This window comes from Trematosphaeria pertusa (assembly GCF_010094035.1).
Source record: "Trematosphaeria pertusa strain CBS 122368 unplaced genomic scaffold BU26scaffold_8, whole genome shotgun sequence".
NCBI classification, from domain to species: domain Eukaryota; kingdom Fungi; phylum Ascomycota; class Dothideomycetes; order Pleosporales; family Trematosphaeriaceae; genus Trematosphaeria; species Trematosphaeria pertusa.
In genome coordinates this window covers 23,721-51,646 of record NW_022987219.1, presented here as the reverse complement: position 1 = coordinate 51,646, position 27,926 = coordinate 23,721, and the positions used below count along the sequence as shown (strand labels likewise).

General features: G+C 55.1%; 11 protein-coding genes across 11 annotated transcripts; 8 read left to right on the top strand and 3 right to left on the bottom strand.

Moving 5' to 3' along the window:
• Window positions 1-130: 130 nt before the first annotated feature.
• BU26DRAFT_531350 (uncharacterized protein) lies at window positions 131-2,964 on the bottom strand (the record flags this gene model as incomplete). Its single annotated transcript, XM_033831021.1, has 3 exons — window positions 131-759; window positions 811-1,079; window positions 1,127-2,964. The coding sequence occupies 3 exons, from the start codon at window positions 2,962-2,964 to the stop codon at window positions 131-133; spliced, it is 2,736 nt and encodes a 911-aa protein (XP_033682807.1).
• Window positions 2,965-3,346: 382 nt separating this feature from the next.
• On the top strand, window positions 3,347-6,282 carry BU26DRAFT_595474 (uncharacterized protein; the record flags this gene model as incomplete). The annotated part of the gene is made up of 7 exons (XM_033834940.1): window positions 3,347-3,383; window positions 3,628-3,660; window positions 4,038-4,429; window positions 4,566-4,754; window positions 4,818-5,041; window positions 5,097-5,705; window positions 5,747-6,282. 7 exons carry the CDS (start codon window positions 3,347-3,349, stop codon window positions 6,096-6,098), a joined length of 1,836 nt encoding a protein of 611 aa, XP_033682806.1. The 3' UTR covers window positions 6,099-6,282.
• A 548-nt stretch (window positions 6,283-6,830) lies between these two features.
• Window positions 6,831-8,086, top strand: BU26DRAFT_320999 (uncharacterized protein). Its single transcript, XM_033822058.1, has 3 exons — window positions 6,831-7,218; window positions 7,268-7,568; window positions 7,621-8,086. The coding sequence occupies exons 1-3, from the start codon at window positions 6,911-6,913 to the stop codon at window positions 7,969-7,971; spliced, it is 960 nt and encodes a 319-aa protein (XP_033682805.1). The 5' UTR covers window positions 6,831-6,910; the 3' UTR covers window positions 7,972-8,086.
• A 1,302-nt stretch (window positions 8,087-9,388) lies between these two features.
• On the top strand, window positions 9,389-10,275 carry BU26DRAFT_320875 (uncharacterized protein). Its single transcript, XM_033822057.1, has one exon. The coding sequence runs from the start codon at window positions 9,609-9,611 to the stop codon at window positions 10,131-10,133; it is 525 nt and encodes a 174-aa protein (XP_033682804.1). The 5' UTR covers window positions 9,389-9,608; the 3' UTR covers window positions 10,134-10,275.
• BU26DRAFT_519625 (uncharacterized protein) lies at window positions 9,913-11,339 on the top strand. Its single transcript, XM_033829108.1, has 3 exons — window positions 9,913-10,415; window positions 10,466-10,729; window positions 10,788-11,339. Exons 1-3 carry the CDS (start codon window positions 10,374-10,376, stop codon window positions 10,983-10,985), a joined length of 504 nt encoding a protein of 167 aa, XP_033682803.1. The 5' UTR covers window positions 9,913-10,373; the 3' UTR covers window positions 10,986-11,339.
• A 777-nt stretch (window positions 11,340-12,116) lies between these two features.
• On the top strand, window positions 12,117-13,296 carry BU26DRAFT_320565 (uncharacterized protein). Its single transcript, XM_033822053.1, has 4 exons — window positions 12,117-12,400; window positions 12,456-12,568; window positions 12,626-12,969; window positions 13,034-13,296. The coding sequence occupies exons 1-4, from the start codon at window positions 12,269-12,271 to the stop codon at window positions 13,078-13,080; spliced, it is 636 nt and encodes a 211-aa protein (XP_033682802.1). The 5' UTR covers window positions 12,117-12,268; the 3' UTR covers window positions 13,081-13,296.
• Window positions 13,297-14,036: 740 nt separating this feature from the next.
• Window positions 14,037-14,815, top strand: BU26DRAFT_320753 (uncharacterized protein). The gene has a single exon (XM_033822055.1). The coding sequence runs from the start codon at window positions 14,290-14,292 to the stop codon at window positions 14,719-14,721; it is 432 nt and encodes a 143-aa protein (XP_033682801.1). The 5' UTR covers window positions 14,037-14,289; the 3' UTR covers window positions 14,722-14,815.
• A 1,708-nt stretch (window positions 14,816-16,523) lies between these two features.
• BU26DRAFT_320823 (carbonic anhydrase) lies at window positions 16,524-17,786 on the top strand. The gene is made up of 4 exons (XM_033822056.1): window positions 16,524-16,661; window positions 16,918-17,180; window positions 17,214-17,290; window positions 17,354-17,786. The coding sequence occupies exons 1-4, from the start codon at window positions 16,646-16,648 to the stop codon at window positions 17,604-17,606; spliced, it is 609 nt and encodes a 202-aa protein (XP_033682800.1). The 5' UTR covers window positions 16,524-16,645; the 3' UTR covers window positions 17,607-17,786.
• Window positions 17,787-19,329: 1,543 nt separating this feature from the next.
• Window positions 19,330-22,819, bottom strand: BU26DRAFT_531347 (uncharacterized protein; the record flags this gene model as incomplete). Its single annotated transcript, XM_033831020.1, has 5 exons — window positions 19,330-20,247; window positions 20,305-20,451; window positions 20,538-20,581; window positions 22,047-22,749; window positions 22,805-22,819. The coding sequence occupies 5 exons, from the start codon at window positions 22,817-22,819 to the stop codon at window positions 19,330-19,332; spliced, it is 1,827 nt and encodes a 608-aa protein (XP_033682799.1).
• A 1,450-nt stretch (window positions 22,820-24,269) lies between these two features.
• BU26DRAFT_429086 (uncharacterized protein) lies at window positions 24,270-24,584 on the top strand (the record flags this gene model as incomplete). Its single annotated transcript, XM_033823820.1, has 1 exon — window positions 24,270-24,584. A coding segment is annotated over one exon (315 nt), but the record flags the coding sequence as incomplete, so codon positions are not given.
• Window positions 24,585-24,631: 47 nt separating this feature from the next.
• BU26DRAFT_540753 (carbohydrate-binding module family 20 protein) lies at window positions 24,632-26,249 on the bottom strand. The gene is made up of 2 exons (XM_033831564.1): window positions 26,015-26,249; window positions 24,632-25,945 (listed from the first exon to the last, which is right to left on the bottom strand). The coding sequence occupies exons 1-2, from the start codon at window positions 26,111-26,113 to the stop codon at window positions 24,896-24,898; spliced, it is 1,149 nt and encodes a 382-aa protein (XP_033682797.1). The 5' UTR covers window positions 26,114-26,249; the 3' UTR covers window positions 24,632-24,895.
• Between the last annotated feature and the right edge of the window lie 1,677 nt (window positions 26,250-27,926).

Here is a 27,926-nt window from a genome sequence, read left to right as displayed (position 1 = left end):
ACCGTGTAAATCCATGTAAACCGTAATCATGCCGAGAGACGTCCATGCCAGGACTCTCCGAACCAAGGAGGTGAGTGGTCAGTCTTGATGAGGACTGAGATCGGTGAAGAGAGTGAAGTAGGCGCCAAGCTTACTTGCCGAAAGACAAGGCCTGCATGGCTGCGAGGAAAGCGGGATCATAGGGGGCAGAGGAGGCAGCGCCGGACGTAGCAGTGAAACCACTACCGTAGCCACCAGCGGTACTGAAGGCGGAGAAGTTGCCGCCGCCAGAGGTGTATGGAGCGCCGTAGCTCGGAGCGGTACTGTAGTTGATAGTGGCTCCGTAACCAGTCGTTGCGTACGGGTTATAGGCCGGGGCGGTGCTGTATGGCATGGGGGCACTAACACCCGAGGTGAGATACTGACCGTACGATGGGCCAGCGGTAGAGACGCCTGCGTAGGCAGGAGCATATCCAGAGGTTGCTGCCGTCGTGGCTGGGTAACCGCCGCGGAATGACGGTCCACTTGAGGCAGTATTGAATGCGGGTGACGCGGCGTACGTGGCTGGCGGATAGTAGGCACCATAGTTCATGGGGCTGCCGCTAGCGGTCACGTTTGGGTAGCCGTACCGCCCGTACATCATGTCCGCAGGGACTTGCTGACCATGGCCCCATTGAGGCATTTGGTAACCTCCCTGCGAAGCGAAGGGCGGAAGCTGGTGAGCGAACGGGTAGTAGCCGTCGTCATAACCCGCGTGACCACCGTGAGCACGTCCGCGACCTGAACCGAAGTTAGTAGGGCATTGTGAAAGCAGCCTCGGGGAGTACTTACCGTAATGCTCGTTTGGGCGGTAGGCGTTGTGTCCAAAGCCGGGCCCGACGGAAAGGGATGCGTTCTGGGCACCAGATGGGAGAATAGCGCCTGGACCGATGGCAGACGGAGGCGGTATGTGCATCAAGCCATTTGGGTTGACGACCGAGGCAGGATTGACTGCAGACATCCAGATCCGGACCTTATACTGCTTGAAGAGATCAGTGACGAGATCGTTGAAGTTGACATAGGCCTCGGCGTAGTAGAAGTATGTGAGTTTGTGGTAATCGCTATTGCTGTCAGTAATGCGATGATGTGAATCATATTGGGGACTTACGCCTGGTACTCTGCATCCAGAATCTCCATGGGAAGATTGTGCTCGGCTGCCTTCTGTGCTCCGACGCGCTTAGCCTTCGCCTCCTGGCCCTCCTTATCACGCAGGCCCATAATCTCATGTTGCTGAGCAAGGCGCTTGATCATCTTTGGCTTCGCATCCGGATCTTGCTGGGCACCCATGCCAGTGAGCTGAGCTCGGTTCATGTTGTGGGGGAAGCCATTGGCTCGAGCCAGAGCACCGAGCATGCCCCCGTCGTTCGAAGCGCCGGCCAGGGAGTACTGCGAGAACATGACGAGCCAGCGAAAGTGCTCCTCGTTCGCTTCGGCCTTGTACTTCTTGGCATCCTCCAGGCTCACGTCGGCATGAGTAACCTGACCGAGATCAGCGCCACGGTCGCCTTCAACAATAACGAGGTCTCCCCGACGAATCTCCAGACCAGTGTTGTCATAGAGGTAGTAGACCTCTGCGCGAGAGCACTTGAACGCAACAACGAACAGGCGGCGACCCGGACGGCCGAGGACTGCCGGTACAGCATAAGGGTTAGCGCACGTCGACGCGGTGTGAGACGCAACCGGGTCGGGATGGGCGGCAGAGATGGCGGACGCATTGATAGCCCGCGACGCTGGGCCATAGCCGGTAAAGTAGGCTGCGGCGTCGAAGGGCTCCAGCGGAGCTGGTGAGTGTGATTGCTCAAAGGGCGAAGCCTCCTCGTCCTCTTCCTGTGTGTTGCCCAGGGTCGACAACTGGAAGGTTTGAGCGTGGCTGCCGTAATGAGCGAAGGAGTGGCGACGGCCGAGGTGGTCAACGCCGACGGGCTGGATGTTGGTGGTTGCCCACTGCTGTTTCTTTGTTGGGTCCATAAGCTCAACCTCAGCCTCGCGGCCAGCACCAGCGACGTGCTCGCTGAAGCGGCGGGTCAGGGCGAACTTTGGGCTGCTGAGGTTGCGCTCGCCATCGTCGGCAAGCTCGTCGATAGCGAACTCACCGATGGAAACGGTGCGCACGCCTTGGGGCGTCTTCCGCTGAGATTGGGGGCGTGGCGACGATGAGGAAACCGCACGATTGCGGGCGCGTGCATTCTCCATGGCGGCTTGCTTGAGAAGGGCTTGCTTCTGCTCGCGCTCCCAGTAACCAGGCGGAAGTCGAACGCCGTGCTCAGAGCCGTTAGAGGATTCTACCTCGTCGACGTCGTCCTCACGGAGCTGGCCCAAGGCAACGGCTGCTTCACCGAGCAGGCTTGGCTTCGAAGGGCGGTGTCGTAGTGACGTGCGTAGACGCGATGCCAGCTGCGCAGCGGGGTTCTCGACGTCACCTTGACCTACACTATAGGACTGGGACCGAACCGACTTGCGCACCGGGTAGTTCTGATCAAGCAGGAAGGAGATGCCGTCTTGACCTTCGACGGTGGTTGGCGAGGGCAGAGCTTTGTCACCAGGCGGGTGCGCCGATGTGGGGGAAGGTGCAATCTCCTTCAAACGGCTAGCGGTTGGATTGGCTGAAAAGCTTGACGTGTTCCAGGGGAAGGAGGCCGCAGAGGTGCGAGGCTGTTGCGGTTGCTCCACTGACGGCGTAGTTGGCTGCGAGCCCGCAAACGACACAGAGGGGAGAGAGAATTTCCGGTTAGGTTGGATATCTTGCAGCCAACCAGAAGACGGCCGGCGTCCGCCGGGGTAGAGATTACTCGGGAGCGGACGCGCGGGTTGGGGCACGTGGTCGCGGTCGTCGTCACTGGATGCCAAGACATCGCTATCTGGGGTCGGACGGCGCATCTGCATCTTGTTCTTGTCGAAGGCTGGCCCGCCAACCGCAAGGCTGCTCTTGTAGGGATTGGAGCTCATCTTGTTGATCTAGTCTTGACCCTGTTAGAGTAGGACGCGGACAAGAGCAGAGGGTGCTAGTGCATACCTTGCGATCTTAGACGATGTGTAGAGAATGAACTCCGTCTATAAACACAGCGTCTACACAGGCGAGATCTATGTCTCACACCGTGTATTTAATGGTAGCTGTGACAGAGAATGTGGAAAGATAGTAAAGGTAGATAGGTAGTATGTGGCGAGGAACTATATGTCTGTAAAGGCAAAGAGCCCTCCTGTTAGCATGGACAACTAAGGTGAGGTAATAGTGGGGTAATAGAAGAAAGTAGCGGCGTATAGAAATGAACAGAGCGAAGGCGGACAGGAAGTATGCCAGCCCGATGTGTGGTGCCAATGGCGGGCACGCATGAACAAGTCAGAGAGGGGCGGCGTGGGGAGGGGCGGTAAGGAGACTACGTAGAGCTGGGGCTTACCTAACTGTTGAAGACTCAGAAGGGCTTTCGGAGTCGAGAGCCGAATAGCTTCTGAAGGCAGTCGGTGTGTAGCAGGCGAACTGAAGCACACAGTTGGCAGGATGCTTGCTCACTCGCTGGCTATGATGGACAGCTGTGATGGAACTTCCGTCCCTGCTTGGTTGTGGGGTCTGTAGAGCTTGCGTTAACCGTTGACCTTGACCAATGATTACAGGCAGCGAGGGGAGGTACGACCGCGAATGGGGTGGTACGTCTGTCGGGGCTGAAGCGTATGACAGTGGAAGAGAGTTGGTGAGATGTGAAGGCGAAGGCGAAGGCGAGGGCGTGGTATGAGCTTGCCGTCATGGGGGTGCGGTGGAGTGGGGCGATGTGTGCTGCTAGACTCACCTGCAGTTGCCTCAAAGGCGCGTCTCTGCTTGGATGCCAGAAGACGGCGAGGTCGAAGGCCAGGCTAGATAGCTGAGGACCGGCGGCCGGTGATGCAGTTGCTCTGTACGAGCCCGCTCTGTTGCCAGAGGTGTCGTTTGGTCAAGGGAAGAGGCTGGGTCTGCAGTGGTGCAGCTGCTCTGTGACGCAGGCTGCAAAATAGACGCACACGCTTCTTCAAGCGACTGCTACCTCCAGGAGGCTGCAGCGAGTCTAAGCGAAGCCGCCTTCTTGACTGCTCGAGGTCTGAGGGTGTATTGAAGGAGAGAGGGTGCAGAAGAGGGAGAGGGTGGCGAGGAGATGTTGGTGGTGGGGAGGAGAAGGAGGAAGGAAGGAGGACGCTGGGAGGCGGGGTTCTTATAGAAGGGCCTGGCGGTGCGTGCGGAGGCGGTCAGCCGGGCAGCCGTTTGGCAGGCGGTGGCCGCGGAGAGTTCGTCGTCGGTGATGATAGAAGGAGCCAAGGCGGTCGGCACTATGGCTTTAGGAATTACTGTCGACCACGCGCCGTCTTAGCCAAAGCACATAGAAAGGACAGGATTGGAATGAAAGAAGCAGCTCCTCAAGACATTCGTATCGTCTGCAGCCGTTTCGTGGGAGGGAAGGCGTAGCTTGCTCTCTGAACTCCTTTACTCTCAAATCTGGCGCCGGCGCTCCCCCGTCGTGCTCCCAAGCCCCCCAACAACATACTCTTTCATACTGAAACGCCCATGCTGCAGAGCTTCCTAGGACCAGAGAGAGGCGCCAAACAATCGCAGGCAGCTCGCAGCCGTGCAGATCATTCGCGTCCTCGCCGTTCCCCAAGAGGGGCGCCCCGCGCTCTCCCACACCGATGCCCCCTCGCCCACACCACAAACCGCCGCACACTCAAGAGCAGGCCGACAGGCCTCAGGGAGACAGCGCAAGCAGAACGAGAAGGTAGAGAAGAGACGAAAGCGGGGACAAGGGGGAGGAGAAATGGCCTTGCTTACCTGAGTACAGGAAACGAATGCAATGCGCGCCGCGAATATCGTCACAGCCGAACCCTTCTATCGAGTTGCTAGCAATGAAACCTATCCAATATCATCAGCGCCTGTCCTCTATAACGTTCAGCGACTCCCACAAGCACGGGGTGTGAAGGGGCGCTTCGTCGAGACAGCGCCGACCAAGGCGCCGGGCGCAACGCGGAGTCGGACTCTTACTTACCAAGCCAGTCTATCTTCGCGGTATCCGTACTCTTTAGAAACAATTTTGGATCCCAGAAATAACTGACGCGGACAGTGAGCTTCGAGCAAGACGTGCGGAGCTTGATCGAACCGCTTCGGCGACAAGCATACCTAAACGCAAACCAGAAAGCGCCAAACTCTTTATCCAGTCTATCCCTAGTCTTTCAAATTGCGCAGAATCGTGGAGAAAACAGACGGTTTATACTAGGGCATCAGTCGTCGCATGGGATCATACAGGCCAGCGATCCGCGAAGGAAGCTCCAGACAAGAAAGAATGTGGGGAAACGCCACAGATTCCAGCTGAGGGCTGCCTCGGCGATCGCAAACCAGTCGTAGGCCTGGAGAACGCGCGCTTACTGAAGCGGGCACATCGTCGCTCTGCGCCCCGAGCGACAGAGGGATACAGTATGGGCGGCGAAAGCAGAGGGCCACAAGAGACCGGATGGGGACAGCTGGCGTTGATCCTTGGCGGTGGTTCGACACTCTTCAAACGCGCAGAGAACACCAGCGGACGCAGAAGACACACTTCAGCTCCTGATGTCTCCAAGGAGGACCGAAGGCGGCGACAGCAGCGGAGCGGCCGGCTTTGGGACGATGACGAGGCAGGCGGAGGGCTCCCAGCTGCACAGGACGATGACCTCGAGGCAGGGCAATCATCACAGAGGTGTGGAGAGATCAGAACGCGCAGACTCCAACGCCTTTGAGGCTTCCTGCAGGCTCGCACGGCCAGGCCAAGGATCAGGGGCTTTGGGTGGCAGATGCGCAAAATGCGGAGACGGCCAGGCCAACGCAGGCTAGCCCTGCACAATTTAGGGACGAACTGCTGCAAATTGTCTGCTGCCGTTCGGGGGTAGCGAGACCACGGTCCACGGCCGCTGTCAGCAAATCATCGTCGCCCATCATGCGCATCGCAACATCCTTCGACCTCGTCGCTCTCTCCACCTCATCAAAGATCCGTCGTGGGACTCTCTCTAGCGGCGGGAGCTGGGATGCGGTCTGCTCTAACAGCTTCGAGTTCTTCAGGAGACCCCTCATCTTTCCGTCTGGACTCGGTTAAGCCCGTCGGCCCCAATTTTCTCCTCTTTCAATGGCTTTGATGCTTTCTGCACGCCATTCTGCTTCGCTTCAAGCGCCATCGATGAGATCCCGGCCGGCCTACGCCTTGACAACGAAGCCATTCAGAGGAGCCCCGTACTCGAAGCGGACAAAGGCAGTCACGCGCCCCTGTGGGATCACACCAGATCTCTAGCCCCCTAGCTGCTTGATGCTGCGTGGCTGCGCGGCAAAGGTCCTGTTCTGTGCAGCTCATGAAAGTCTTGTCATTCGCCATGCTGCTTGCGATGCGTTTGGCAGTCTTCGATTGAGCAGCTGTTCCTGGAGCTAGCATGAACGCTGCTGCATTATGCGCGCTCGAAAAAGGCTGCGGGGAGCTCAGCGCTCTCCTCCAGGGCTTGATGCGGCCACACGCATGTGCACGACATGTACGCGCTTCTCGGTTCTTGCAGCTAGGAAGATTGCTCGTCGACCCCGCATTTTCCTGCAGAACTCTAGGTCGATTTGGCCGCCCAAGCTTTTCGGGGAACACCAGCCAAGTACCCATTCGGGCGGCAGCAAGCAGACCCTGGATCACCCTTGCGATGTATTTTATGCGTTTCTCCTTGGTGGGAAGGGAATGGCGGACGTATGTGGGCCGCGCTTCGGTCCTTTGAAAAGCGTCTCCGAAAGGGGTCATCAATGTCCATGCCGGCGTTCGCATAGAGAGTTTGCCTTGCGAGTCGTCCTCGAGTTGCCGTCGCCGCTTATGATTCCAATTGCATTCTCGAGGATGGCATTTCAGGACTCGATCGACGATTCGGCCCGATAGGCGGCATGTTCGGCAGCGGCACGGAGACCCAACATTCTGCGCCGTTCTCCTGCCTTGGCTATTCGGAAGGCAATACGCCCCGAATATCCATCGAGGGCTTCAAGAGCACCGCTGCGACATCCACTGCGAGGCCAGAGGGGGCCTTGCGCTTCCCTCTTCAGTCGGTATGCCCATTTTTGGTCGCGCTCTCAGCCGAGCTGCCTCCCCTTGGCTCCGCGAGCGATATGCTGGCCTGGCGAATAGGACTGGCGTGTCCGCCTGCAGGAGTCGGATCGTTTAACCATAGAGCTGAAGAGCTTGGACGCGTCAAGGGGTAGGTGCTGGGCCTCACGGTTCAACGGTTCGGTGGCTAAATCCGTCCCGGCCGGCGATGCGCTGTGCGTTAAGTCCTCCGCGACTAAGGCTGCGATACTCACCTCTTATTCTGGTGGCGACGGCTGGCGTGCCAGCTGCATAAGAATGGGGTCGGTGCGGAGGTGCGGCGGATGGTTGGGTGTGGTGGTGGTGAGGAGGGCTCCTGCTGCGCTGTTGCGCCGAAGACCAGCCCAAGGACAGCGAAATGCCTCGACTACCCAAAGCACAGAGGACAGAAGCATGCCAATAAGAACGTCTGGGGTAGGTGATGCTCTCAGGGGGCTGCTTCTTGTCTATTCTACAAGGAAGGTACTTTGCATAGTAAGAGAGGGAGCTTAGGCAGGCACTACCCTCTCTTTAGGCCCTGCAAGCTTGCATTTACATTCACCTTTGTCAACGGGCTTGCTATGCGGCGATCCTCCATCACCTGTACCCTGCGCGTGAAGCCCACGCGCGCCGTTTCCTTCTCCTCGCCCCTCTCCCCTTCTCCACTTCTCTAGCGGCTGCTCCGCAGTCTCCTCCCCCCCTCCTTAGCTGTCTTGCACATCGCCCAAGGCCGTTTCGAGGAAAGAGCCACCGTCACCACCCACGAAACGACATTGCCGGGCCAGAAACCCACGCCGCTCTTCTGGGCTCTCTCGCGGCACCGGGCCGACAGCAGCCTCCTCTCTGCTCCACCTCCGCTTCCCCTCGCAAGCATGCAGCGGCGTAACCCCTCTGTTCTTCCGGCTTCCGCCCTCGTTTCCATCCACCGCGCACTCGAGACCGCCCGCACTACTTCCCCTACCTGCACCGGCAGCATCGGCGGTGCATCAACCACCGCACGGCAGTAAAGTATAGCGAATATTGAACGGACGCTCCGTTTCGCCCTCCTCAGACGCCCTCGGGAGCCAATGACAGTGACAGCGACATGATGGAAACAAGCAAGAAGAGCAACCTTCTCAGCTTGGGATAACTACCCCCGCCCCCATTAGCATGTCCCTTTGCCATGGGGCCGCACTGATAACATGCAGGGAAAGGGAAACATACGGCCGCTCAAACCTTGCAGCCTCCGCTACACCCACTGTCACGGATCCATTGAAGCCGACATCTTCTTCTCGAGGGGAACAAACGACTCGATCGTCTGTGAGACGCGGCGGCCTCGACAGCAGCGCCCATGCCGGCAAAATAAATAAGGGAAGCCGCAAAGTCGAGTAGCGGAACATTAGCAGGTCTCCTTACCGCAGAAATCACAGAACCTTCGATAGCAGAGGAGATCTATGGCCTTACTATCGGCCTCGAATGCACAATGGTCCGTCAGGGCACGAGAAGGTAGGATTGTGATCGCATGATGTTCACATGGCGAAGCCCCAAGGGCTATGCACTGTGGCGAAGGTGAGGCGACAGCTTCTCGAGCGGATCAGTGTCGAAAACACTCCGCAAAGGATAGGCCATCTCGGCGGTGACTCGACAGTCGCTTACACCTCTCCCGCTCAACCTATCTCAGCCCGTCTCTTCGTGGCGGCACTAGTACCGATCACAGCGCGACCCAGCTCACTCCCAAGTACGAAAAGTCGAAAAACTTCCCCATAGACAGTCTAGCAGACTAAGGGGCGCTTCACACTCGGGGCAAAGAGCCTCTAAGGCTACTCTGCGTTACGCTTGGAGTTATCAGGCGAGTCTTCTGATGGATTACTACCGTCAAGACTTACCCATCTTCAATCTAGATTCACAAGATTCCTACTTACCGAACGACTACGCACCACATACATATACGGATCCGACTATGCGACACCCTCCCGAAGCCGTCTCAGTGGCATTGGAGGGTGCGCGCACTGCTCAGCAGCATGTCGGAGAGCAACTTGCTGAGAATCCTCCTGCCCACGGGCAGTGGCGGGCTCGAGGCATCCCACCTTCAAAAGTCGCTTAGACTCAGACTCCTGTCTCTGCAATACAGATACGGGTGGGACATTCCTTCACAAATTGGAGATGGTCAGGGCTGTCGGGGCTGTCGGGGCTGTCTCGAGTAACAGGCTTCATGATGTTGTGCACATCCTCTCTACCAGTCCTATCTTGATCAATCCGAACTGAATTCGAGTTGCATACCGTTGTCCAACGACACACCCATAGCAATTCCGCGTTTAAAGCTTGCGTGGTATTCTTCGTTGCTCAGCAGCGCCTGAGCAGAGTAAGCCCAGCGCCTCCGCCATATCGCTTCGGCCAGCACCGTCCCCTTGCGGCAGTCGAATGCCCGATAAGACAGACATGCTGTTCATCACAAGCAGGGCCGCTCAGTGCAGTGGCGATGGTGAAAATCCGGGGTGCGTCCTCGAGGCTTGACGAGTCACACACAATTCGTCGAGTCCGCCCATGCCAGCGAGGCAGCCCGGATGGAATCATCATTCTAGATTTATGCGAGAGTCATCCGACCACCGTCCACTTGGGTATAGAAGTGTGATGGGCGAGCAGCTGCGTTGCTGCGCCGATGGCAAGCGATCCCTGCCTGATGATCCGATGCATCACCAGCCCGGTTCAGCCCGGTTGCCGAATCAACCGCGGCCTGCCACAGTAACGCCACCGGCCAATCACGCCGCAGCAAGCGCTCTGGAGAGAAACATATTGATCTCTCGTCGCTCGGCCATCAGCTCGCTACGTCTTGCAGATTGTCTCTTCAGCAGCTTCAATTCTGCCGAAACCACCGTCGCTGAACCGTCGCTGAACCGTCACCCACACAAAGAAGGAGAGCCCGTTGACAGCTGGCGCGCAGGTACAGTACGTCTCGTTTGCAGTGTCGGCGCTTCGCTGGGCCCTGGCCCCTGGGCCCTGGGGCGCGCGTGCGTCATAGCCACTCGTTCGCATGCGATGACGCCGATGCGAAGCCGCACCTGCCGCTGACTTGTTGTGCACAGCAATCTCCATCTTCGCCGCACGTCCTCCCAGCTTCTCCAGCTTCTACAACTTCAACAACTTCTACAAGCTCTCTCCATTTCACATTTTCACATCTTCGCATCCGTATCTGCGTTGTTGGCGCTCTGACGCTTTGATAGCTCCGCCTTTGTCGAAGAGATCGAACCACTCACATCCCCATCCCCATCCCCATCCCCACCACACCGTCCTCCACCGCACAACGCCAACATGGTGTCCCGCGTCCTGAATCTCGGCCTTCGTGGCTTCGAGGTATGCATTCATGTCTTCAACAGTGTGCGTCTGCTGCTAACGGCACGCAGTTCTTCTGCGCTCTGATTGTCATGGCCCTGGTAGGCAACATGATCGCAACCGCATACGCCGGAAACTCAGCAATGGTCAACTACGACATGTTCGTCTCCGTCTTCGGCATGCTGTCATTACTCTACCTCTTGCCCACCACCTTCCTGGATTCGTACAGCGTGCCCATCGTCAACATCGCGCTCGACGTCCTCAACGTCCTCTTCTGGTTCTGTGGTGCGGTAGCCACTGCCGCCTACCTGCATGTGCACAGCTGCAGCAATAGCGTGCGTGTTTCCTCCCATACATCCTCCGCTTATGGGGACAAGAGCTGACCAGATGCAGGCCTACACCCACAGCAATCACATCACAAACGGCTCCCCCAACACCGAGAAGCGCTGCCGCGAAGCCCAGGCCTCAACCGCCTTCCTCTGGTTTGGGTGGGCAGCATTCACCGCCTCCATGCTTTTCTCCCTCATGTCTGGTCGCGGCAGTGCCAACCTGCGCGGCGGGATCCGTCGGCCTGCGATGAGCCAGGTCTAGGAGCCTTGGTTTGCCTCGGTCTCCTCGCGGGAGGCATCGTGGAATACGCGAACGGACATCGATGCGTAGTCTCAAGCGGACCACGGCGGCTCGGAATGAAACGATCTCGGTGACAAAGGATACGCAGGACTGCTACTGGCTAGCTATAGGATACCTGATATGTTATGTATCGATGGATGTGTATGATCAGATGAAAGGAATGGGCAAATGTCATCCTGCCCAGAAGCAATGATGCTGGACCGGTTTGGGACATCGGGTCTTGGGGGAAATACCAATGTACATGGGATGGAATGGTCTCGGCGTTCACGTTCATTGCTTTAAGCAGCAATAGCAGTAATATATCTTGATCTCGAATAATGAAAAGCATATGCTCCCGATGTGATAACAGCCTCTCTCGACATAAACGCCGCGTGCAGTAGTGGTAGAGCTAGTTCGCTTACTAAGTACCCCCATGTGAGCTAGCACCAATCTCAACCGTTATTCGTCTCGCAAGCCTCCCAGCTTCACTCTGAAATCCCCTCGCTCCCTGAAGCCTCTTGCGCGCCACCGCGGCTGCGGTGAGAGCCTCCGTGTCTTCCCAAGAATCCCAAGAGTCGTCTTAACTTTCGCATCCAATACTTCTCTCCCAGATTCCAAAGGCGGAATCCAATTATCCTCGTCATGTTTCTTTGGCTGCCCTGTGGCTCGACGTCGACCGGCGGCTCCCTCAACGAACAGACCAACGGATGCCCACCAGCTCGCCTCGCTCTTTGATTTCGTACGGGGACATTATTCGATGGAACCCATCAAGTACCAGATGCGCGGGCATGCACGCCTTTCCTCCCAACGGCATTGCTCCCAAATGCAGTATGACTACTCAGGAAATCATTTCCGCATGGAAGACTTCCCAAAATTTCTATGCCACGGCCAGGTCACTCTTGTGTCAATACACCTCGGCCCACGCTTTCTTTCCCCTACGTCCAATGTTTCTCTATCCTAGCCGGCCCTGTTGATTCGCCCCCAGTCTCCGAGATGACCACTCCCAAGGACATTCAATAGTCAGATCCGCCCCAAAGTAGGACATCCAGCCTTTGTTGGCGTCCCGGAACGAGCGTATCCAAGGGGGATCCGGGGCCGCAGTTCGTCTATCGCTCAACATATTGTTCGCTTTATGCAGCTATATAAGTACTTGACATAGGTGCTCCTTTGCTATCAGCTCCAGATCATCAATTCCTCAGCTATCGTCGACCGCTCCCCCCCCTCCGTGCTCCGTTCACCTTGGTAGAACGCATTATCATTTCGAAATGGGTATTTTCATGGCTCACCCAACCTGGCACGAAAATTCGAGTAACCGGCCATTTGTGACTCATTATCATGACAGGCGGGGTACTGGGCGGTCAATAGATGTCTACGGGAGGGACTTCCAGGTTAGCCAGGTCAGTGGACACGATGGGCTGTTGCTCTTTGCAGTGGTACTGAGGAGGTATCTAGGTGGCTTCCCTAGACGAATGCGCAGCAACGTGCACGAACACGACCGGTTGCGTAGGCTCTCACTTCGACGGAAAGAGCTGTTATATGGCTGGAGCGCTTCCACCCAATAGCAAGTACGTCCATGGCTGCTTCCCAACCACAAGGCCAAACCGTGCTAACGTATGCCACAGTACCAGTGTCGATGAGGTGATTCGCACTCTGGGCATCGCACCACTGCCTACCCTATGGTCCTGTGGCGACAACCTGGACACTTATTGCACCTCCGGCGGCCACGAAGCGAACACCGGCTGCGTTACCCCAGACAACTTCACGATCCGTTGCTCAAGTAGCTTCCTCGGCAACGATATGGCTGATGGCGTACATACCAAGGTACAGTTCTCGGTTTGCTTGGAGATGTGCCATGCCAGGAAGGGCTGTATAGCTGTTTCATTCAAGCCCGAGAATGCGACGTCTGTGGGGAGCTGCTATCTGAAGGACTCTCTTCATCTCGGGTTCGAGACTGCGGATGTCATGGGTAAGTCCCTCTGAATTTGACTTGCATATTTTGCGTGTTTGCTGACTCTGGTTTCCCATCACAGGTGCCTACCTGTCCACTGGCAGTTCTGGCCAGCTTATCGCGGACTGAAATGTGCCGTTTCTCCAGACCACGCCAGCGGCTTCGGCAAGGCGTGATCCGGCACACACCGTCTTGACATGCAACTTTGCTTGGAGCTTATATTGACCAGGCGTGTTCCAGTAGGCAGGTGGAGATGATATGGGCTCGGCATGCATCTTGTTCGCGATCGTTTTGATTCTATTCGTTAGTAGAGAGAGCGAGAGAGAGAGAGAGAGAGAAGTGGGAAGACTAAAACGGCGCAGGGAGTGTCAGGAGTCTTTGTACATCTCTTACACGCCGACTCTCTACGCAGTCCTTTAGTGTCTTAGGTACCCTTGCGTTTCTGCTATTTAGTTGTTCCCCCGGGCATCCGACCCACTTCGGCGGGGAGACCTCTTTTTCCCGCACCCACAGACCCACACATCTAGATGCTAAAATGCCATCACCTCCACCGCAGAGTCCTAAAATCCAAAAGCGGCTTCTAGTATGGGGCACGTGGACCTTGTTTGCGAATCTCGAACGAGAGCTCCAAAAGAGGGAAGAAGAGGCATGACATTGTCACGGAGCGACCCTGTGAGCATAGAGTAGCAAGGTGGCATGCGAAAGGTGGCGCTCTCAGTTTTCAGGAGGAAAAGGAAATTCGCGAAGGAACAGTGATGATTACTACCACCACACAGCCATGGCAAACTCGCTCGGGGCCGGATTCTTCTCACGCTCCTGCAAGCTCTTCTCATCGCACTCCGTCTCGTCCGTGGGCTTATGTGTCAAACCCCTTCCTTCGTAACGGAGACTCTCCGCGTACGAACTGTCTTCTTCTGCGACATCTAGACGGCTTCTGACTACCAATACAAGGCCTAGAAATACGAACTACGTCGCCCACAATGCTGTAGCAAAACGGCCCTTCAGATAAAAAATTAAACCCCCCCCCAACCAAAAAAATAAAATAAAAAATTCCATCCACGTTATGGGTGCATCGCCGTGTCTGAAGGGCTAACAATGCTGGGGGAATGGGCTTTGCATTACCTGCGCCGCGCAGAGGGAGGTACCGCGGGAACCTCATAATGATGGAGATCGCGACTATGAAACTGGGGCTACAACGTACCATAGTCTCGTTTCGTCGACCTAGCCTTCTCATGCGCCAGTCTTCGAGAATTTAAATTGCAGCCGCAGCTTCCCGAGGTCAACACTACATGTTGCTCGTATACGCGGTCAGGAGCTCCTACTTCCAACCCTGCGGCCATGCCCATGATTCTGGGTGCTTCTTCCCTTTTTGAGACAGCCTGGGTATCATGCGTCTTTAGAAGCGACTCTGGAGACCCGGACTCCCATGCGGAAGTAGTACGCGTGTTTGGGTCCAAACACGCGAACCATTCGGTCTTCGAGCTGTCGCTTTTAGACACGATGAGGCAAGGTGCGCAAGGGGTGGAGTTCTCCCATGCGGGGCGAAGAGGAGTTCTTATATCGGTCCACGACGATGGGTGCAGTGTTGAACATGGACCTGCCGGAGGAGTTGGCATCGGGTCACGTGGGACCTCGAGCTCAACGGTCCCTGGACTTCCAGTGAGAGAGATACACTTCTCACCTGTAGCCTTTCTCACGGTAGATATAAATACTTTACTGTTCTCCTGTCTTTCTTCGCCATACCTCTCCTCGATTCCTCCTCGGAGCTAATAAGCATGTATGGACTTGCTCTAAAACCGTCGCCCAAAGCACTCAATGCCGGGCACGAAAAGAGCACTCATTGTCTGCATGCCGTGTGCCTGAGAGCGTCGTATTGGCTGCCGAGCTGGACTTAGAAGCTGCAGCGGCGATATGCAGCGGCGATAATCATGGGGAGCACAATACGGCCCTGGAGATGTGATGGCGGGATCGAGGTGTTTGAAGTCTATGGCGCATGGCTGGCGGTGGGTGATGATGCCGCGTATCATCACGACGAGGGTTGCGGATAGTAAGATAGATAGCGGGAAGTTGGCAGTGAGCTCGGAGTCGGCAGCGGGATGCCAGACACATCGTTTAGCTAGTTCGACTTGTGGAAAAACGTACTGAAAACGAGAACATCAAACCAATAGGCCTGAAGACTCCCGTTTCCAGCTATGGAGGGTGAACTATGCTTCGCTACTGGTGACCCACCCCAATGAAGTAAAAAGGAGCAAAAACATACAACAGTGGGTATTCGCTAGTGGTCTCCCATCTAGCTACTAATCCACCGGTCGAAGGCTTAACTTGCGGAGAGCGAACGGGGTCCTGTGCTTTTTTTCGCCTTTGGTCGTATGTGCTAGGTTGGAGGCGTAGGCGAGTATGTATAGGGGGTGTCCGCGCCGAATGAGAAGCCATAGCTCGACGCACGGGAGGCCGAAGGCGTATTCGATCGACGGCCTTCCGATTGCGGGGAGGGAAACCTGGGGTTAGTGGGCTTGGGTACTTCTCGTGTCCGTTTCCCCGGCCATTGACCCGCGGGCGGATATAGGTGCACGTGATATGCCCTTTGTTGAGAAAAGATGTGAGCTAGTCCCCCCGCAAGCATCTTCAATTGGGACCACGTATCCACGATGAGCATGGGAGTCGGTTATAGAATGGCAAATTGCTCGAATAAGGATCCTTTTGCTTACCGCTATCTCGTTCCTCATCAGACCATGGGCTGATGCTGGAAATTCTCCGATGGGGTGTACTGCGGAAAGAAGCGGAAACAGTTCCGAATCGACCGATTGGAGGAGACTTCCAGAAACATTCTTTGACTAGAACGAGGAAGTGAGTCGCTTGCTCGGCGGGCGATGTGACATTGAGCCTCTCAGAGCTGTGCTCGCTCCATCCCCCCTGTCTTCTCCATACGCCGCAGCCGCGGGAGGTGGAGAAACTCGAGACAGCATCGTCGGCAGATGCGATGATCCCTGAATTTAAAGAATTCCAAGCGTTTCCAAGACCGGCCAGACATGATGAAGACACGGATTGAAACAAAATAAGTGCAATGTGAAGCTTTCAAAGAGCTTGACAAGCGGCCGGGAAGAAAGCAGCATTGCTCCGGAGTTCCAAGACGGTGTACTACTCTCCGGCCACTACCAGGCGCTCGGCATGTTTCGCAGCGACGGCGCCCAGGGCATTCTGCTCGAATGGCATATCTCCGATCGGATAGCGATCTCTTTACATCCCTTGCTCTTCCATCTACGGCTCGAAAAGCGCGCTGTGGGAAGACGCTCTTACGATAATTGCTTGCTTTTTCCCGCTCTTGTGCGCGCCGGCTTTTCGTTCAACAAGGCAAATGTACCCGGCTCGGGTTGCATGCAGAAACATGGCCAGCCATCGATGCCTCAGATGTATATAATACGGGTAGGTGATGCAACAGCGAGGGTTTAGCATTGCACACCCGCCTCGTGCCCTGGCCATCTTCGCGAAGCTCGACCCTCGTCAGCCGGATAAGAGGGGCATTCCTCACCGTACTTTTGACATCTGTAGCCTTCTCTTTCCTTTTTGCTTCTGGCGCTTGCGACTGCTGGGAACCATTGATAGGAATCAATTTTTTAGAAAAGAAAGGAGTATAGAAGGTTGAGTGCTGGACACGGAAACGCATAGACCTTACCTACTGTGTACAGTTCTCGACATGAGCACCTTCGCTGGTAAGTCCCTTACCCACGCCGCTGCCCTCGAGCAACAACCTTCAACCGCAGAAAACATGTCCGGATGATGCGCAGTCGAAACTTGCGGCGGCGATCCAAGGCCTCGCAATCGCTAAGAAAGCCGTTTCGCCCATCTTATACCACTGCTCGGCCCGCTGCCGCCGCTCCAGCAAATCCCCACCGCAACCCAAACCGCAGCCAAGGCGGTGATCCAGGGATGAACCTTCTGCTAACGCAAACCTCACCTGATGTCTAGACCCCATCGACCGCATCGTCGCCGGCAACCGCGTCTACGCCCAGACCACGGCCGAGCGAGATCCGAATGCCTTCGAGGAGCTTAGCAAAGGCCAGGCGCCCGAGATCCTGTGGATAGGCTGCGCCGACAGCCGCATCCCCGAGACGACCGTCTGCCACTGCAAGCCCGGCGAGCTGTTCGTGCACCGCAACATCGCGAACTGCGTCCACGCCGACGACATCAATGCCGCGTCCGTGGTCGAGTATGCCGTCGCGCACCTGAAGGTCAAAAAGGTCGTCGTGGCCGGGCACACCAAGTGCGGCGGCGCCAACGCAGCGCTCAGCGACGCCGATCTGGGGACCACGCTGAACACTTGGCTGCACCCCGTGCGAGAGTACGTTTGACATACATAAATACATGCATGGTCTGCAGGAGTGGAGCTAAAACGGCGGCCTAGGCTGCGCCGAAAGCACAGGGCCGAGCTGGAGAAGCTGCCCAACGACGATGCGCGCGCCGTCCGCGTCGCAGAGCTCAACGTCCACCAGTCCATCGACGTGCTCAAGCAGCATCCCGCCGTCAAGCGCGCCGTCGCCGAGCGCGGCCTCTCGCTTCACGGCATGATCTACGACATCGGCGCCGGTCAGTTGAGGCTGCTCGAGGAAGCGGGTGGGAAGAAGGGCAACGGGCTGTGGAGTCCCGCCAACAAGTAGAGAGCGCTCGAGCAGGGTCAAGACATAGAATGGAGGGGTCGTTATTTGGATACTGTCGGTTTAGCGCAGGTGTTGGCTGGAGTCCATGAGGTGACTGCCCGCCGCTTGACTCACACAGGCGGACGGCCGCGGCTTTAGAATTTGCGATGCATCACGAGTCGACGCGGAACACGAGCGCCCAAGAAGAAAATAGCAATTTTGGTGTCTCCATGTGCTCTGATTTACCTGGCGAGAATGACGTAGCGTGGTTCTAGATGGCAGTCCGGAGTTAGCGGCTGCTGGCTGAGGAATGCAGACCCTTTGCGGTCCGACGCGGAGAAGAGTCGGGTCTCGGCCTCAGGCTGAGGAGTCACAACGACATGCCATATAAGCCAGCTGGCGTCTCGTGGGTCCTTCTCTTCCCCATTTCTCTCTGTCGAAACTTTGATTCAAGGCAGCCCCCCGTCGGTGTGCTCCAGCATTTACATCAGACATCGCGCGTACCAAGACCAGCTACAAGTCCAGAACCATCAGCACCTTTCCCAACCTCCACGCCCAAACCACTCCAACCACGATTAGACGGCCTTCCTACCCCTCACATCCGAGCCCGCACCGCCTGTCCATCCCCCCACAATCCAAATGGCGTCTCAGCTCCAATGTCTCCGCCAGGAAGAGGCCCCACAGTCTCCCTCCTCCGGCACCCGGAAATTCTTCCTAGGCGGCACCGAGCCCAAAGGGAAATTCAAAGTCTTGACGCCTTTGCTCGTGCCCCTTCCCCTTACCGGCGAAGCCGAGCGACCGGCAACGCAGGCGGTGCACTGAGGCTGGCTCTCTCGTCGACTCCAATGTGCTTTCTTCCCTTTCAACGATTACAGCGGGTTGAATTCCACTACAACGCCCGACGGCAATAGAATACGATGAGGAAAAGGCGCTGTTGAAGCTAATGCGATTGCTTCCACCAGGATGTCGTGTCGGAATCGACTTAATGGGCGGGCTATGATTGGGTGAGGAATAATGGGGTTCGGCACGACGGCGTACAGGCGCTCTCAGGAGTGGACTTCGGAAGCTTGCCGAATTCACCACCCGAAAAGAGTTGGTTGTTGCTGGGAGTAGACGGAGGCTAGCTAGATAGTTCTCCACAATTTTTCAGGAATGTAATGCTGAAGTATATCATTACCATGCCCCCAGCCGGCGTCGCCTACCCACGTACCGTGCCGTATATAAGCGCAAGAGGGTGGTAGAGGACGAGAGGACGTCGGTGCCATCAAGGAGATGCACACCAGGGCTGAGCGGTGGGCGTACCCGCTTGAGCATAAGATAGGCCGGCAGGAGAGTTGGGGAAGCGGGCTAAGTGGCCCCCACGATGAATTTGCGAAACCTCAATAGATGGACACTTCATTCCATCGCTTCGATGCAAGATGGCGCTAAGACGCTATAACCCCCAAATATCAGACATGTTCGACCGTAAACATGCCGTGACCCACCCACCCATTGACTAAAGAACCGCCTGTTCTAGCCCAGTCCCCGGAAGCTTTTGATGCAACAACCCATGCTGAGAGTTGAGAAAACAAAACTCCTTAAAGACACCAAGCGCTGAGGCAGGGTGATGAAAAGGTGCAGATGCAAAATATACAAGAAGATGCAAGGTGATTAAAAGGTCTAGGTGATCATGACAAACAAGCCGTCCGGAAGTTGGGCATATGTAAAGCACCATTTACATAATGATGGCAGGACCTGAACCACGTTAGCTGATTATGGAATAAGATGGAGTCACGATAAGCTTACTGTCGATGTTCGACTTGATGGACTTGTGGGGCAAGATGGAACCACCGTTCACGTACACCTCGTCGCCAATGGACACGTCGTCGCCCAAGACGGTCACATTCTCCAACCGGGCCCATTTGCCCACGGTGCTGTTCCAGCCTACTATAGTTGACTTGATCCAAGCATGGTCCTTGACCCGGCTATTCTTGAGCAGGACACATCGCTGAAGCCTGACGCCGTCGCCAATAACCACGTTCGGCCCAATGGTTACGTTGGGTCCAATCCGGCAGCCTTTGCCAATCTTAGCAGTAGGGTCGACCAGCACATTGCCTCCGTGGACGTAAGACTGCGAGGCCGGTGTCAGTAGCTTCGAGTTCTTGCGGGTCAATGACGATAGGTAGAGACAGGTTCCAGAGAGGAAGTCCTTGGGTTGTCCCACGTCCATCCAAAAGCCCTCGAGATCGAATGAATGCAGCTGGCCGTCCTTGCAGATGGCGGGGAAGGTCTCCTGCTCGATCGACGTAGGCCGGAGCTCAATGCGCTTGAGTACGGTAGGATTGAGGAGGTAGATACCGGCATTAATGCGGTTGCCGACGAACTCCACGGGCTTCTCGACGAAGCGGTCTATCCTGGAGGGGTGGTTGGGCTTGTGCACCACGACACCGTACTTGGACGGCTCCTCCACCTTGGTGACCACAATTGTGCCCTCGTCGCCATGCTGCTTGTGGAATTCGACAAGCTTCTTGAAGGGGTATTCGCAGGTGACGTCCGAGTTGAGGACGAAGAAGGGGGAGTCGTCCTTGCCTAGGATGGCCTCGGCAAGCTTGAGCGGGCCCGCTGTGCCGAGGGGCTCGGTCTCGACGGAGAACTCGATGTTGACGTTGTACTGCTTCTCATACTGCAGGCATCCGGTTATTCATGTGATGCACAGTGCAATTGGTGCGGGTATACTGACAGTCTTCAGAGCCTCGGTCATGATCTCGGGCCTGTAGTTGACGGCCAGCACAATGTCGGTGACACCTGCGGCGGCCAGGGCCTCGATCTGGTGCTGGATCATCGGCTTGTTCGCGAACTCGACGAGCGGCTTCGGGTAGGTGAGGGTCTGCATGGGGCATTAGTTGCGGCATTCTGCAGCTTCGTGGGGGTTGGCTCGGGGGGCAGGGAGCGGTGAGCGCAAGGGCGACGTACGAGAGGCCGCAAACGGGTTCCAAAGCCTCCGACGAGAATGATTGCTGTGTCTCTGTCAGTCGGATGCGACGCAGGCGCAATTGCTCGCACTGACCTTTCATGGTTGCGGTGGTGATGTTCGAATTGGTTGTGGGCGAGAGAAATTCCTGGGCAGGTCGAAGACAGCGAGGGGGTCTTCAAGGCACTGCAAGCGAGCGGAGATGGGAGTGAGCGTGACGTCGGCAGCGGCCACGAGACAGTAGGCGGTGGGAAGTGAATGTGCAGGCAAAGTCAAAGAGCGAGAGCGGGCGCGGTGAGGCCACCTAGTTATTATAAGGGAGCACCGTTGGTGGTGCCGCTCGGAGCTCCCTAGCTTCCCTGTGGAGCGCGCAACGCCAGGCCAAGCCCCCAATAATTCCCCTTTCTCGCACCCAGCATTGCCATTCCCCTTCTCAGCCCCTGGCGACTGTCCATCACGGCCGCATAGAACCTTCAGCTTACTGTTCTAATTTGGTCGCTTTCGCCGCTTGGCTGGAGTTACATCGTATTGTACGTTCAGCGGCAGCGGTCCCATTGGCCGCAGCCCGTCACGCGCTGCTACTTTGCTATTTCGCTGGTACAAGCGTCTCTCCCTCGCGATTCGAAGTTACCGCCCTGCAGGCCCTGCAGCGAGATTAGCGGCGTCGAGAACAGAGTCTTCCCGTCACGGCGCGGCGGAGGAACCGTCACCTGACGCGCGAGCTGTGGCTGGCTGTGGCTGACTGTGGCTGACTGTGGCTGACTACGGCGCTATTCGACGACGCCTGAGATGCATTTCGTAAAAAGACGGGCTCCCGATTTTGCTTCTTTCAGCGCGCCTCTCGCACATGACCGTCGTCCAAGTCCATCTGCCTCGCGGCTTCACGATCCTCCGGGTCACGCACAGCTTGATTACGACGCGCGTCAGACGTGCGTGGCAATTCAACTTCCCACAGACCTTCACGGTGCGCTACTTGCCGTTTCACATGCGGCTCTTCATGTCCGTGTATGCCCTATCTCGACTACCCATATCGGCAATAACATCGAGTCCATCGAATACTGGGCGCTAACGCCTTCCGAACAGCGTGGATATGCGACGCAACGGGAGTCTCATCAGCCTGATGGTTCCTGAAGAGGTAATCCATAGGCGGTGCATCCCTGCCATGCACCGATCAGGCCCGCCGCTTCCATATAACTTCATCATCACCTGAGGCGTTTACCATACAAAGACGAACAGCCGTCACCAGATTGATTTTGCGGGGTTTTCTATTCTGAGCTCCAAGGCGAGCGTACTCCGCACTCCCAACCAAGTTCCTCAGCCCACGCTTGCCATCTTCGGGTATTCCAGCTGTCCCACAGCTCGTGCTCATGCTTCTGCTGACTTTCCTCGCCCTATGATCGACCTCCAGACACCAGCAACCTTCTTACCGCTTCTCAAACTTCTGCTGTCTCTTGCATTATCCGCGCCCTCAGATTCTTGCCTCTTCTGGTCGACCGGCCCTCCACTCGTACCTGATTCCTCTCTCTTGGCTGGGGCCTTCCCCTTCTCCGGAAACTGGTAGTCTTTGAACCATTCCCAACCGCCGTTGTCGTATCTCCAGAGATCCAGGCCAACTGCCCTTCCCTCGTGGACGTTATCGAAAAGGATTCGCCTGACCGTATCGAATGCCTGCTCGACCTTCTTTTGTTCGTCAACCTTATTCATCAACGTCCAATGAGGCTGCCATCCGCTGCTATCCTGGTCGCTGAGCCAGGGTAGCCACCGTCTCCTGAGCTGATCCCGTACCTTCTGCGACTCCTCCTCTCCCACGCCTAAACCGATTGCGATCCCTCGGCGCATATGAAGCGGTCTGCCAGTCGAGACGCTGAAAGGCCTTGTACATGATGACACCGAGTCCAGATCGGCGTCGATGATATCGATTCGCGAATGCGGAAGCGCATGGAACAGCGTAAGATGGACCGGCGTTCGATTCAAGTGTTTTGGGAAATACGCTTCTCGCATCTGCCCGAGCGGAATTGAGATGGAAGGCGTCAGACTAAGCGTGAGCCCATAGACGTGCTCCTCGTCCTGCTTGGTTTTGGCTTGTGCAGGGGCTGAGGGGACGGTGCATGTGGTTGGCCGGCAATGGCATTCTCTCCCGACATCTTGGAATGACCCTGAATACTGTGCGCCTTTGCGGATCGCGGACCTGAACGTTGGGTTGGAGAATGTAGACTGTCCGCCGCCGTGTAAAGAGCTATAAGTCGTTGCGAATTCTGATCTGGCGTACCAGCCGCAGCAGCATAGGATTTTGTAGTCGACATCGCGCGAGATGCAGGTAAGCGGATATACCTGGGGGTCTGCTGCAGTGCGACCCTCTTCATTATTTCAACTCATTCGTGCAGAGCTGCAGCTTCAGGGACCCGATGTTCCAGGGTTCCCGGAGTATCGACTACGTCACAGAAACAGCCCTTGCAGCAGCATTGTGGAGCCCTCAAAAATTCTCCGCGCCGGCTCCTAAGCGCTTCTTTTTGACATCCTGTTGGATGCGATTCGACGTTTTTAGCGGACTTTTACGGTCCCTGGGTTTGCGGTAATATGGCCACAAGCTGTCGACATGGTCTATTCCTTACCACTATTCGGTCTCTTCCATCCTCCTCCTCCTTACGAGGATGTCCATGGCCGGCTAGGGGGCATCCTGAGACGAGTACGTACTCCCCTCCTGGCTTCTATACAACGTAATCGCGGTTTGCACACTTCGTCTTATGTATACTTCCGACACTGCCATGCTGCATGAAGTTAATTTTCGGGCGTGATACCCTGTTGGTGCCCGGTATCATCCTCTCCGAGGACTTGCGGTGGTGGAAGAGAAAGTTCCTCTATCGCGCCTTCCGCACACTCTTCGTCCCACTCACGAGCTCGGATATGATGCAGCAACCTTGGTGACAATCCTAATCGATCATACTGACCGCGTCTTGGTGGTTGTTTCTCGTCTTTCTTCCTATTCTAGTCCGTCCTCCATGCCTCGAGCCCTGATTCTGGCTATATATTGGGACTCTCGTCTGAAAGACTTACTACATGACCTGCCGATAATTCCTTTGAAGGATGTGTTCTAGGTCGCCCCACGTCAGCAACAGACATGCTTCGCCAGTGTCCGGGAGGAATTGGAGATTCTGAGAGGTATTCGAGTAGGCAAAATTGACCCGAAAGTAAGCTCACAACCTCCACGACGGAATGCGGGATCCAGGGTACCCTGGATCCCGCAACTCGATCAAGGGTATACACGGTCACTAGCTCCCTTTGACATGGGCCCAACCTTTTCAGCTTCGGCGCACTTAGGCTTTGAGTATCAGAAGATATCGGACTACATCATCGCACTAAGGGGTATTCCAGTCAGCACTGTTCTGCAATCTCTCCCAAACGACATTGCACAATCAAGCAACGGTTCGTCATCTTCGACGTACAATTTCGTGCAGGATAACGGGCTCCGTCAACTGTTTCGAGACAGGGCGGGCTAGATCAGCCTAAGCTCCACGTCAACAGCGGGCAAGACCTGGGGTAGCCGCTGGATTACCGACTACGACAGCCATCTCAATGATTTCGCCGCCTTTATCAAACAGAGTCATCCTGACGCAGAACATTATCTCGGCACGGGCACGGATCGAGGAGACGTCGATAGATTCCGTGAAGCTGCAGAGGGAGTTCTTAAAGGATGACAGCTATTCCTTACTAATTGTGGCTAGTTTAGCCCTAGGCCGGAGGCATTGCGTCCCGGTGATATCATTTGTGTCCTTTTTGGAGCCGCAGTGCCATTTATGCTGCGACCTCAGGAGCATTACTTCCTTCTGGTTGGAGAATGCTATATCCATGAGCTGATGGATGGGCATGTCATCAGGTTGCGAAGGGGGGGGGGGGGGGTGAAGAGAAGTTCAAAGACCGAAAATTTGAGATACATTGACGCCATGCTATTAAATCGACTTCGTTTCTCCAAGTCAACCTTGTACTGTCGATGCTTCGGGATTTTCCGGTTACAGGGACAGCAAGATTTCTTGCCCTTCTTCCATGCGTAGTTTATTTTGGATTTAACGGTATTGTAACTTTAGAAATATATATGGCGCTAGAAAATGATTGCAGGTCAAGGAAGGTGAAGAGTGTCTACCAAAACTCTGTGATCCGCCTCGTGGTGCCGAATACCCACCAAAACAACTCCACTCAGGCTGCCATCCGCACTATACTAGTGTGTAATGCGTATTACTGGCACTTCCTACGAAACAAACCCCAAACTGCTGCCTGCCCTAACAAAGCAACGAAGCAGGACAGGATACCAAGGAAATCGCATGGGCACTTTTATAACATCGACTTTGCTCTCCCAAACTAGCATCTATTTCCACTCCACATTAACCACCGCGGCCGCCGCGCACCCCTCCGGCACGGAATACACCCTGTTACTCCCGCTCTCCCAAGTGACCGCCCCACTACTCTCCACCTTGATGAATTTGTATTCAAAGCTTGTACCCGACGCCAGGTCAATTGCGGTCGACCACACCGGATTTGCATCCGTGTACTGCGACGCTGACAGCGCCGGCGCAGCGCCAGTATCCCAATTGCCCAGCTCAGAAACCGAGCCCGCGATCTTGATCGTCTGGCCAACAACCGTTTTGACTTTTTCATTGAAGGCGACAGCGACTTTAGATACGGGAGTTGCACAGGATTGGGCTGTGCTGGTGGGGACCGCGGGTTGGGAGGAGGTAGTTGTGGGGTTTGAAGGGGTGGTGGTGCCCCCTGAGATAGCGATATCGGCGCAGGTGAGGTACACTTGGGGTGTTTGGAAGGAATTCCAGCGGAAGGAGAGGAGCGTGTGGTTGGAGACGTAGTTGGGGATCTTGATTTTCTTGGTCACTGTGTATCCGCCGGCGATGGAGGTGTAGCATGAGTTGAGCGGCGCATTGTCGATGCCCTGGCATTTGGTGTCCGAGAAGGCTTCGCAAGTAAACCAGTCATTGCGCCAGCAGGGTTGGCCTGATGTACAGTCGGGGCTGTAGTCGCATATTTGACCGCCCACATCCGTACAAGGGAGTGTGCCCGCCTCAAAGCAATACTCTGCGGCTTGCTTTTCAGCGTCGGTGGGGAGGTAGTTGGGGTCCAGGAACTTGTTGACCAGGTTTTGGTCCTGGCAGATGCGGTAGCTGAACATGCCTCCGTGGTCGCCGTTATGGTCAAGGCACCACTGTACTTCAACAACGTCGCCGGGCTTGTATGTAGCAACAGGCTCCATACCCCAGGACCCGAATCCGCCGGGCTTGTTGTAATCAACGCTCACACGTGCATTGTAGCCACATGGACCGCTGCGGCCGACTTTAGCAGTCGTGAGATCGGGCCATGCTGTGACGGGCTCGAGGATGGTACATTCGGGACAAGTGTCTTTGCCAGTCTGTAATGTCGTTCATGTCAGCTCCTTTCCGATCATGGGATCGAACCGAAGATGCCTAGGAGTGCTCACCTGGGCATTCAAACCTGTCCGACTCATTGGAGATGACAGATACCCATGAGCTTGGACGCCTGCCGCGAAGGCGAGAAAGTTGAACCCCAAGGAGTGCATGGCTTTGGTCAATAATGAAAAAGAATAGCCTGCCTTAAGGGGAAAGAGAGGCTATTGCTCGCAACAAAGACGTATTGAGGGGCGAAGACGTTCGAGGGAGTGCGGCTTGTGAAATTGAAGTGCAGCTAGACGTGATGGCATCGATACACGAACCACTCCGATACTTATACCTTGTTCTCCACGGCACGATTGATTTTGATCATTGACGTTGTGTACGAGCCAGGACCGAAGCTTCAGGCCAGCAGACTGCGCCCGGCAGCTGTGATTATCGTAATGCTGCCCTGCATCCGACATCCCGCCAGTAATCTGTAGTTGAGGTCCGCATGACGGGGTATGTGCGATCGTTGTGAGTGCGGGACAAGCATTGAAGCGCCCGAAGATTAATATATTTACGGTGCCCTTTGGTGATGTGCGGGGCTCCGCATACAAATATCCGGGGAAGCGATATGGGACACGAGGGCACAAGGCCACATCTGGCTAGGATTCCGTTTCTAGCGTTTTCTCGAACTCGGTTGCATTCATGATGCCGTAGCCAAGCTTTGTAGGGCAAGCACATGTGGTAAATAACATGACGCCAAGAGCAATTATGGAAGGCTATGTAGCTGCCTCTTCGGGTCAGTTTGACCGCTCTCCTGCGTCTTAGGTTGTGGTCGAGGTTGACCTAACCAGCTGATTGGTCATTAGTCGGACCGGCATAAGACGGTGTCCACTTCGATCAACGTAGTAGACATTGGTGGTAAGTCGGCCCGCTGTGATGCACCCATCAATTCGTCTTAGCGACATAGGGGATAGTCTCGTTCGGGCTTTGTAAGCGATGGTACTCTCACATTCTTGTTACATGTCTCGTTCTAGTTCAACCTCTTTCACGCGCCCAGCAACTCCCGCCCCGGCTACGGAGTACTGATGGGGAAGGCATGTCGTATTAGGAGTGGCCCGAGTATTGGTAGAGATTTATGGCGAGAGCGGAGCGTCGAAGACGTTGCTTAACGCCCTTGTAAGGTAGTTAGTAAGGCAGGTAGATAGTATAACGTACTTTACTAGCAAGCCGACTACACTACCGACTCGACTACTTTTACTAAGCCTCTACTAAAAAGCCGCTATCTTAGTTAGATTACTCTAACTCTAAGCTACTTAAGATAAATCTAGATAAGCTATCTAACTTATCTATATTATCTTTAACTATCTATAATAGTTTAGCTTAGTATTTACTAGAGTTATATAACCTCGCCTAGCGTCTTAGCACTTAGCTCTCTATATATAGAGAGCTCTTAGAGTCTTTTTTTACTTCTTACCTTTAGATAGCTAAATTTAACCTAATCTACTCTACTTATTACTCTTATTCTTATAGCTTATAGCTAGCTTCTAGTCTTTACTACTATACGTTAAGCTCTAGAACACCTAGCTAGGTAAGTCGATTATAGGTAATACGGTCTCTATAAGCTATAAGAATAAAAGCGATAAGTAGAGTAGATTAGATTAAATTTAGCTATCTAAAGGTAAGAAGTAAAAGAAGACTCTAAGAGCTCTCTATATATAGAGAGCTAAGCGCTAAAACGCTAGGTAAGATTATATAACTCTAGTAAATACTAAGCTAGACTATTATATTACTTCTCTTTATAGAGAGAGCTTATTCTTAAGCTCTAAAGTATACCTATAAAATTATTCTAGCTATTAACTCTATTACTAAATTACTTTTTACTCTACTTAGCAGAGTTTTTATACTACTCTCTTGTCTTCTACCTATATAGGTTTTAAATTCTTTACTATTTTCTATAGAGTCTTCTCTCTTTTATATCTAGACGCTACTTACGTA

Coding starts and splice junctions, on each gene's coding strand:
- BU26DRAFT_320999 (XM_033822058.1), top strand. CDS start 6,911: ATGTTCGGCAGCGGCACGGAGACCCAACATTCTGCGCCGTTCTCCTGC. Junction 7,219..7,267: donor GAGCTTGGACGCGTCAAGGG/GTAGGTGCTGGG, acceptor TAAATCCGTCCC/GGCCGGCGATGCGCTGTGCG. Junction 7,569..7,620: donor TTGTCTATTCTACAAGGAAG/GTACTTTGCATA, acceptor CCCTCTCTTTAG/GCCCTGCAAGCTTGCATTTA.
- BU26DRAFT_320875 (XM_033822057.1), top strand. CDS start 9,609: ATGCCAGCGAGGCAGCCCGGATGGAATCATCATTCTAGATTTATGCGA.
- BU26DRAFT_519625 (XM_033829108.1), top strand. CDS start 10,374: ATGGTGTCCCGCGTCCTGAATCTCGGCCTTCGTGGCTTCGAG. Junction 10,416..10,465: donor TCGGCCTTCGTGGCTTCGAG/GTATGCATTCAT, acceptor AACGGCACGCAG/TTCTTCTGCGCTCTGATTGT. Junction 10,730..10,787: donor TGCACAGCTGCAGCAATAGC/GTGCGTGTTTCC, acceptor GACCAGATGCAG/GCCTACACCCACAGCAATCA.
- BU26DRAFT_320565 (XM_033822053.1), top strand. CDS start 12,269: ATGGGTATTTTCATGGCTCACCCAACCTGGCACGAAAATTCGAGTAAC. Junction 12,401..12,455: donor GGGACTTCCAGGTTAGCCAG/GTCAGTGGACAC, acceptor GGAGGTATCTAG/GTGGCTTCCCTAGACGAATG. Junction 12,970..13,033: donor CGAGACTGCGGATGTCATGG/GTAAGTCCCTCT, acceptor TTCCCATCACAG/GTGCCTACCTGTCCACTGGC.
- BU26DRAFT_320753 (XM_033822055.1), top strand. CDS start 14,290: ATGCCCATGATTCTGGGTGCTTCTTCCCTTTTTGAGACAGCCTGGGTA.
- BU26DRAFT_320823 (XM_033822056.1), top strand. Junction 17,181..17,213: donor ATGCCGTCGCGCACCTGAAG/GTCAAAAAGGTC, acceptor GGGCACACCAAG/TGCGGCGGCGCCAACGCAGC. Junction 17,291..17,353: donor TGGCTGCACCCCGTGCGAGA/GTACGTTTGACA, acceptor ACGGCGGCCTAG/GCTGCGCCGAAAGCACAGGG.
- BU26DRAFT_540753 (XM_033831564.1), bottom strand. CDS start 26,113: ATGCACTCCTTGGGGTTCAACTTTCTCGCCTTCGCGGCAGGCGTCCAA. Junction 25,946..26,014: donor GGACAGGTTTGAATGCCCAG/GTGAGCACTCCT, acceptor ACGACATTACAG/ACTGGCAAAGACACTTGTCC.